Raw genomic sequence first — 8,827 nt, 5'->3', positions numbered from 1 at the left:
ATTATTGAAATAAATACAACAGTCCTCTAGTAGTTCAGGTAAAATCAGCCAACTTCGATATTTTTTTAGTAAAAGAAATTTATATTACAATGTGCATATCATCATCTAACCATATAAAGAAAGATGATAATCATCTAACCATATAAGGAAAGATGATAATCTTCTTACCATATAAAGAAAGATGATAATCATCTAACCATATAAGGAAAGATGATAATCATCTTACCATATAAGGAAAGATGATAATCATCTTACCATATAAGGAAAGATGATAATCTTCTTACCATATAAGGAAAGATGATAATCATCTAACCATATAAGGAAAGATGATAATCATCTAACCATATAAGGAAAGATGATAATCATCTAACCATATAAGGCTTATATGGTACCATATAAGGGAAGATATATTGTTCATTTCCCATCTTGCATTCAACACAGTAGGACCTACATTTTACATATGGTCTGTCGGGACGACCAAAAGCTGTGTGTAAAATACCTTTAATTGAATTCTAACATGTAGATCCTATCTATTTGGCCTACGCTGTGTGAGATTAACAGTGGGTCAAATTGAGATTAACAGTGGGTCAAATTTAAAATACAAGTTGTTAGAAAACCATAGAAAGAAATCTACATGTTAGATAGTTATTTTCTCAACTTGAAAATAGTATATCCAAAGTCTGTCAACTATGTCCTAAATCATCAATTTTGGTTTTTTTTCAAATAATAAATATTACAATAATATTAAATGTAATCTACTATATTAAATTGTATAATAGTAACTATGCTGCTTATGCTTCACTTTAAATAACAAATCTAGATCTCTACAATAAAAACCAATATCAATATGCTCAAACTTAATTTTTTTTTATTAATGCATCAAAAGTACGTTTTTATTGTAAAGGTGGCATTTTAAATATTTTATTTGAAAAAAATGAAAAAAAATTTGTTTATTTTCATTTTTCACTATTTTCCCAATTTTATACACTTTACTGTAATTATACATTACTTTCGGTCACCTCTTCATTCTATCGGTCACCTCTTCATTCTTTCGGTCACCTCTTCATTCTTTCGTTCACCTCTTTTCGGTCACACCTTCCATTTCTTCAGTGAATTTTATTTGAATTATTGAATTTATTATAACTAAGTACCAGTGAGGCTGTTTATCAAAAGCGGTTAGTGACTTTATCTACCAATTAGGTTGTGAATTAAAGTACCAATAAATGGAAATAGGAAGCTTTCTATTTGTGATGACCTTTGACCTACACATTGATACCGCACCAAAACTGTGACCAAACTTCTTCCTAGGGTTTTTTTTAAATCGAAAGCTCCCGAATGAATACACCAAGTCAACAAGAAGCAATATAGGAGATTATTAAAGAGTACCTTAGATCGTTAGTTTGTCTGCATGTCCAATAATAAGCCATATGGTCACTTATTAGCCAAACCAATTATATGAGTATTTAAGTCAAATTCAAGTCAAATCTGGCTATGTCATCTACTGCACAAGCGTGGTTTCACTAGCGATGCAGTGCATCAAAGTTTTGACGCAAAGTGCTGTATTGCGTAATCACAAGTGGAAACCGACGACGCAACAGTGCTGCAAACATCACAGGTTTGATTTCACGCAGTTGGGTGCAAACACAATTATTGGAAGGGCACTTTCTTACATTGCATATGTTGTGTCGCTAGTGGGAATCGAGCTTAGGCTATAAACAGTAGGTACATTTAAGGCTATAAATAGACCAGCCTCACATGTGCATAACAAAAATCAGTCAGGGCTGGCTACCATAAAAAAATCCTGTTTTGGACAGTTTGTAACATACCAATATATAATTGGTTAATAATTACATTCACTTACAGCATACCGAAACCCTTGGCATGTGTGATCGCTTTGACGAGACGGTCCTTTAGTTTCTCTCTGGTTGCATATTCTGGTAGTAAAAGAACATTGAAGCAGGTGTGGGCTGTTGGTAGTCTGTCAACAAAATATAACCATTTTATTATAGGGGTATTGGTTCCAATTAAAGACCACTACTGGTATATTAAGCTCTGTCTACACTATCAAACTTATGTGACAAAAAATGTTGTATCACTACCGTATTTGGGCATATCACTACCATATTTGGGTACATCACACTTTTTTTGTCAAACTAGGTTGATAGTGTAAACAGAGCTTTAGACTACTACCGGAACGTGAGACTGTGCTTGGCCTTAAAACTGCTTGGCCAGATATAAGACTTCTATTTGGATACAAGACTACTTTCTGTACATGATGAGACTAGGATCTAAGACATACTGAATTGTACATAAACTTAACTAAATAAACCTATACATGTATCGTATGAGCTATACTTGATATTAAATTGACCCTTTATTTCATGAGCTCTGTCTACACTATCAAAAATTGTGATGTGCCTAAATATGGTTGTGATATTCTCAAATATGGGAGTGGTATGACATCATCATCATGTCCATATACGGGCACATCACATTTTTTTGTCACATAAAGTTTGATAGTGTAGTAGTGTTGAGTTTCTTTATAATAAGAATAACTTTACACTAGGTACAGAGATCATCTCATCTCGTAGTGAATTCCATTTATCCAAATTATGCAAAGAAACTGTTTTTCAACATCTATATAGTTGAAATAGAACTATAAGTCATTCTTACCTGTTCGAGTCGGGACCATTTTTTGCTATGATTAATCGCAACTTGGCAAGACCACCAACAGGGACTCGATCACTACCAGTTGTAAACATCAGTAACTGCTTCTTCTGTTCGTCTGAGAACGCATTTACTACTTCCCAAAAATATCTATAAAACAATTAATACTATTAATTACCGTAATATCCTTTTCACATCTGCATAAATTGTTACGACTTGTAACAACAACAAACCAGGTTTGATCTCCTGATGTATTACACGTTTTCCCATGCATACGCGAACCCGGAGAAATCTCGGAAAGAAAGCGTACCTGTGCGCGCTATTTGATTACTATTATAGGTCAGTTTAAATCAGGGCAATACATGCGCGCAGTACGAAATCGGGACAACTTGGAACAAAAACAGGCCTCTCATCAGTGTTTTTATCCAGAAATTTCACAGAGGTCCCCTGTGAAATCTCCAAAGGTCTCCCACAAAATTGGATTCGCACAGCTGTAAGATCTACTTTCATAAAACAAAGTTAGATAGATAAATAAATAAAGTGGCCACTGGGCCTATGAGCAGCATGGCTCTGTAAGAGATGTGCAATGTATGGTAACACTTACTTGATCACAGGCGTTGTGTTACTGTATCCACCGTCGTATTCTGTAGAACCCTCCAACGATTCAAAATCAAAATACTAGAAAACAATCGTATAATTTCAACAATCGTATCCTATACTTGAATGAGTAAATTAATTTTGTATCCAAAATACAAGGTTTTTAATTGTGGGGCTGATAAAAAAAAAAAAATTACTGAGGTAAATTGTTCTTTTATTTCCTGTGCCTTAAGCTATGACAATCCTTGCTTAAAGCCCCCTTCCCTACGTTTTTGCAGGGAAGGGGTCTTTAAGGTACTGAAAAACTTACTAAACTCCTAGAGATACGGAGTTGAGCATGAAACTGCTCTTAAACCTTGTCTAGACTATCAAACTAGTTTGACATTTGTGCCCTAATATGTATAATTAGAATTACCTTGTTACCGCAAACCAACAGCTCAACCTCCTCTGGTCTAAACCATATCTTGAGAGGGCTTTCATCGGTGACCATATCAAAACCACGTTTAAAAGCCTGAAATTGTTTGCTAACTGACCTGTTCAAGATGAAGTCTGCATACAGATCAACAAACTCCTGAAAATGAAATTTAATATATGAATTAAAAGTAATATCTATTAATACCCTATCTCTATTTATCACTAGTTCAAAGTAAGCTCTTTTAAATATAGTTGACCACCTGTATATAAATTACATCCATGGTCCATTCTACCAGCAGTTAAAGGTATATATTCGATTTAGTCAAGCTTAACTGGAAATTCGGATTAGGCCCTCCACGCCCCCACGGAAGCTAGCAGTGCAGCGCCTACTAGATCAGCACACCGGAAGATGATGTCCTATTTTTCCGAATAGTGTACAGGTCAACTCGGACAGCACCGACGAGTTAAGACATTTCATCGGGCCTCGTAGTACGACACTGAATGAGTTGGTCTTACATTCTTTAACATGCACTATATGTGCACAGGTCTTAACATCCCATTAAATAGGACAAAAAAACAATACCAGTTTCTTTTACCTGTCTATTGTCATTAGTTAATGGTATCTTATCTCCATCCTCTTTCAATTTTTGTCTCTTGGAACCACCAAATACGTCGCTCATACCAACGCTGAATGTCTGCATAAAATCCTCCTCCACATTCCCTTCATATTCTAACAAGGATTTCATACTGTTGTACAGAACCTGTCACAAAATATAAGATATAAATATTATTGTTTATGAAATAATAACCCAGATAAACATAAAAAACATGGCTATCTTAACAAGTGCGATATAATTTATTACTATTCACGAGGAAAGATATGAATATTCATGAGAAGGAAGGATATGAATATTTATGAGGAGAAAGGATATAAATATTTATGAGGAAGGATATGAATATTCATGAGGAGGAAAGATTCATTCAATTCATTAAGTTTCAATATTTATAAGCTCTAGAATAAAAATGTAATGAACTCAAATGGAATATAAAAATACCTGGGGAGTTTTATCTCTGTGTGGAGTGTTGTATAGAATTACAGTATATTACAAAAGAAGTGTGATGTACCAAAATATGGTAGTGATATGACATCATCCATCACAATTTTTTTGTCACATAAAGTTTGATAGTGTAGACAGAGCTTAAGACTGGACGTGAATCCATTATTAATGCAAAAGAGTAGAATCCAAAATGCAGTTTGACTTACTGGTTTACATTCTAACATGTCGTTAAATGTAGCACGCTTTCCCAAAAGCTTGCGATAGAGCGTCATGGGAAACTGGACGTTTAGAATAATGTTGTTGTAGATTGCTAAGCCTAGCACAACACCAATTAAAGTGAACTGTCGATCAGATTCAAAACTCATTGTATTGAACCAATACGTTTTGTTTTCTTCATTTTCCACAAACATACCTGTCATAAAAAAATGAATGATGATGACTAACAGTGATAACAAATAATAATAATGGTAGTCTTAGTGCCTAATACAATATTTCTAAGCACTTTACACACAAAAATTATCCATAAAATATCCTATTAACCAAATAAAGAAAAGCAGAGGAACCATTTACACTGCTCCATTCTCCAGCACTTTGAAACTCCCATATGAGAGCTCGCCGAAACAGTATTCACAGGAAAAAAAGTTGTTTTTGTTGTTTATTAATTTTCCACAAATAATACATATATTTTCTTAATAAATAAAAAAATGATGCCAATTGAGGTGACAACAACCTGAAAATTACCTATGTCAGGATTAAAGATTTCTTGTATAACCAACTGAAAAAACTCTTTAGAAACACCGCCCTCATCGACACCTTGCTCTCCTTGAAACTCCACAAACAACTGTTTCTTCAAATCTCCTGGATTGTCCATTGCGATCAGCTCCAACTGTAATTTACAAAAATTGCGTTAATATTCAGTTCAGAATTACAGAATAAAATCAATAGTTACTCACTTGAATAAACCAAAATAAGCCATTAATATTTGGCTTATTGCTATGACTTTGAGAAAAATGGAACATTCCATTAAGAATAATAGACTTACGTTAAACAGACGAGCGGTAAACGGTAATAAAAATATAGAATCTATGTTATTCTTTATGATCATTTACACACAACATGGAGCAGACAGGTGGTTTCTACCTAGGATAGATACAGATTCTATGTGGGCCAAGCTATGCGGTTTTCCGTTTACCGTTACCACTCGTCTGTGTAAATTAGCCTTAAGGTAAAGCGGGAATTAAAATCAAACAAGGCTATCAAGCGAATGTACATTAAAACTCACCCTCACTAGAGCGTCATCTACGACATGATCACGTCTAACTTTCAATTTAAGATAAGGATTGAACTGATCTCCTTGTACTAAACTATGCAATACCGTCATCCTGCGCTCGTTAAACATGCGTATTCTGTTGTCGTAAAACAAGCCTTGATTCTTAGTGGCCGGCAACAAAATGAACGGGAAGTTGAGAAATGAAAACTTATCGGGATCATGATTTTTAAAATGCGTGAAATCATGATCGACCTCAAGTTGCTCGTTAAGCGGTTCATTGTAAAATTCGGAAAATGGAATAAGTGGCTTAGTACTCGTAAGTACATCGATGCCAAGTGCTTTTTCGAGTTCGTCCCGGACCGGTACTTTACGATCTTTATTTTCTGGTCCGACTGCACCAAGCATGTCGCGCCAGTCGGTTTCTTCATCCGGGGTTGCTTTATAGGACGATACATCTAAAGTACCACCAAGAATACTCGCATAATAGATAATACGCATAAACTTTGTCGCATTAGTAATCGCGGAGTCATCATTCACATGCATTTGTTGAATATTACGAAAAGTTCCTGTGATGGCCTTGTACGTTACAAGTTGCTGTAGCGTATCAAGTTTTGTCTTTAGATTTTCGGGCGAAAACTTTGAATACTTATTGACAAGGTTAGCCTGAGCAGCGAGCGGTAAAGAGGCGACCGCTTTACAAAACCGTGGCAGTGATAAATCCAGGAACTCCGGACTCTGCAGCATTGGATTCTCCATGATGATCAAAATGAAGTTCAACATCTCTGGTTTGTCCTTAAGATCGTAGTTCCATCTGGCTTCCATCTCCACGGTGGAAGCAAGCGAATCAATTGCATTTTGCAATGCGTTAATTATATTAGGTTGTTCACAACTTTGTAAAGCAGTGTATACGCGCTTGAGAGCATCAAGGTCTAATTCTGAAGGTTCATCCAGTTCACTACTTTGTCTACTGTAGCTACAAGAAGCAGCGTCGCATTCATCAGTATCTTTGTCCTTGTCCTCGCTTAAAGCGCTTTTCTCCTCTTTTGTAAGCGGTTTCCTTTTCAAGAAGCTTCGGTTTAAAGCCTGCCAATCTGAGAATACACTGCCAATTAAACGAACTAATGGACTTGCCGACTTGCTTTCTTTTAATATGTTTATTTTTTCTGTTATAATTTCTTCAGTAACAAAACTAACTTTAGCTGCAACTGCAAAAGAAAACAAACTTACTATTATACATATTACAAAGAGAAATAATTGTATATAACTAATCTTAAGCTCTGTCTACACTATCAAACTAGTTTGACAAAAAAGTGTGATGTGGGTAAATATGGTAGTGATATACCCAAATATGGTAGTAATATGACATCATCATATCCATATATGGGCAAATTTTGTCACATAAACTTTGATAGTGTAGACAGAGCTTTAAAGCTTTGCTTGTAAGTTTTCTCCAACATAAGAACAATAATTATTAACTACAGCATTAAACTGTATGAATTTTGTTGTAAAAATAGACTGAATTTAAGTAATATAATCAAAGATATGAATTTGCTAAAAATAATCCATAATTTCTGTGAACAAAAACAAAAACCAACTTACCTTTTTCACTAGCTTGTTTGTCTTTGGTTGTAGATTGTTCTTGGGGTTTGTCCGGCTGATCTGGGGCTACACTAGCTGCGCTGCTTGCTGTTGATGCTAGTTTGTACTTTTTTCTTTGCTTGGTAGGACAAGAATCACACAGTTTGGCTTTCATCTTGACCAGTTCAATAGCTTTAACTGCAGCTTCGTTGCTGGATATCTTAGCCTGCTTACAATTGGATGCGCAGTGTTCATTTGTACACTCAACATTACCACAACCCTGAACCAGTTGGTAAAAGTAGCGTTCGATTAAATGCTGTGCAGCTCGCTTCCTAAAGAACATGAATGAACATTAAAACGATTAAACAGAATCAAAAATTAAAGCAATGCTCTAGAAAAGGAAAAGTTTTATAAAATAAAACCATCATGGCCCTACTATACATAATAATACCAACATTCATTTGTTATTTTTATGCCATATCTCTAATAAAATAGTTAATTATGTGTCAGTCTATATATAAAAAAGGCCTAGGCCCTAGGTATATTTCTTTTTATTTTGTATATGCATATATATATATAGGATAGGCCTAGGCTAGCCTATAAATATATATAAATTAATATGAAGTTTTAAAAAATTAGGCTAACTTACATCTCTTCACCAGTTTCTTGTGTCGTTGATTTTATAGATTTTACAGTACTACAAAATAAAAAATAAAACCATTTCAAAAAATGCTAGGCCCAGTTGCTAAAGAAATGCGATTAGACTAGAAGAGGAGGATAAAGTAAGGTGGAGGCACCAGCAATTCCAGCAAACTGGGCTGGGTGGCTGAGCTTCTCTGCTGTGTGTGAAACTGACTGACTGTAGTGTTGTTGTGTTGTTGCTGTGGGTGGGATTTTACCTTACCTTTCTTGGGCCGCTGCTCCCAAGCTACTGTCAGAATTTGACTCTAGTGGATTCATACGAAATTATGAATTATGGTATTATTTCATTTACAATCATGAAACATGTTTATAAACAGATAAAATGACAATTATCTAGGAAATATACAAACGTTTACTCCTGAAAGGAAGGGAAGTCGGATGGAGAAGGTCAAAGGTTAATCATATTTTTACGTCCAGGCACTTTTTATCCACACTGGTTCTAAACATCAAGTCATTATCTTTCTAATGTATACATAACGGCACTGAAGAGACTAACCCTCACACCGACTTGAATTATTAGTTTTTAGACAAGTTTCTAGGA

At 35.0% G+C, this 8,827-nt stretch overlaps 1 protein-coding gene across 2 annotated transcripts; it reads right to left on the bottom strand.

Moving 5' to 3' along the window:
* Nucleotides 1-145: 145 nt before the first annotated feature.
* On the bottom strand, nucleotides 146-8,675 carry LOC140049487 (ubiquitin-protein ligase E3A-like). 2 transcript variants are annotated; one of them, XR_011845275.1, is made up of 12 exons: nucleotides 8,489-8,675; nucleotides 8,234-8,281; nucleotides 7,606-7,916; nucleotides 6,019-7,211; nucleotides 5,478-5,622; nucleotides 4,943-5,148; nucleotides 4,275-4,439; nucleotides 3,680-3,835; nucleotides 3,272-3,345; nucleotides 2,674-2,817; nucleotides 1,080-1,978; nucleotides 146-1,039 (listed from the first exon to the last, which is right to left on the bottom strand). XR_011845275.1 is itself a non-coding variant. In XM_072094386.1 (11 exons), exons 1-11 carry the CDS (start codon nucleotides 8,542-8,544, stop codon nucleotides 1,858-1,860), a joined length of 2,619 nt encoding a protein of 872 aa, XP_071950487.1. In that variant the 5' UTR covers nucleotides 8,545-8,675; the 3' UTR covers nucleotides 146-1,857. The 2 variants fall into 2 exon arrangements, 1 of the variants encoding a protein (XP_071950487.1); XM_072094386.1 differs by having other exon boundaries at nucleotides 146-1,978.
* Between the last annotated feature and the right edge of the window lie 152 nt (nucleotides 8,676-8,827).

The sequence above is a fragment of the Antedon mediterranea genome, chromosome 5 (genome assembly GCF_964355755.1).
Source record: "Antedon mediterranea chromosome 5, ecAntMedi1.1, whole genome shotgun sequence".
In the NCBI taxonomy this organism is placed as follows: domain Eukaryota; kingdom Metazoa; phylum Echinodermata; class Crinoidea; order Comatulida; family Antedonidae; genus Antedon; species Antedon mediterranea.
Note: the sequence above shows the minus strand (reverse complement) of the source record. Positions and strands in the feature narration are given on the sequence as shown.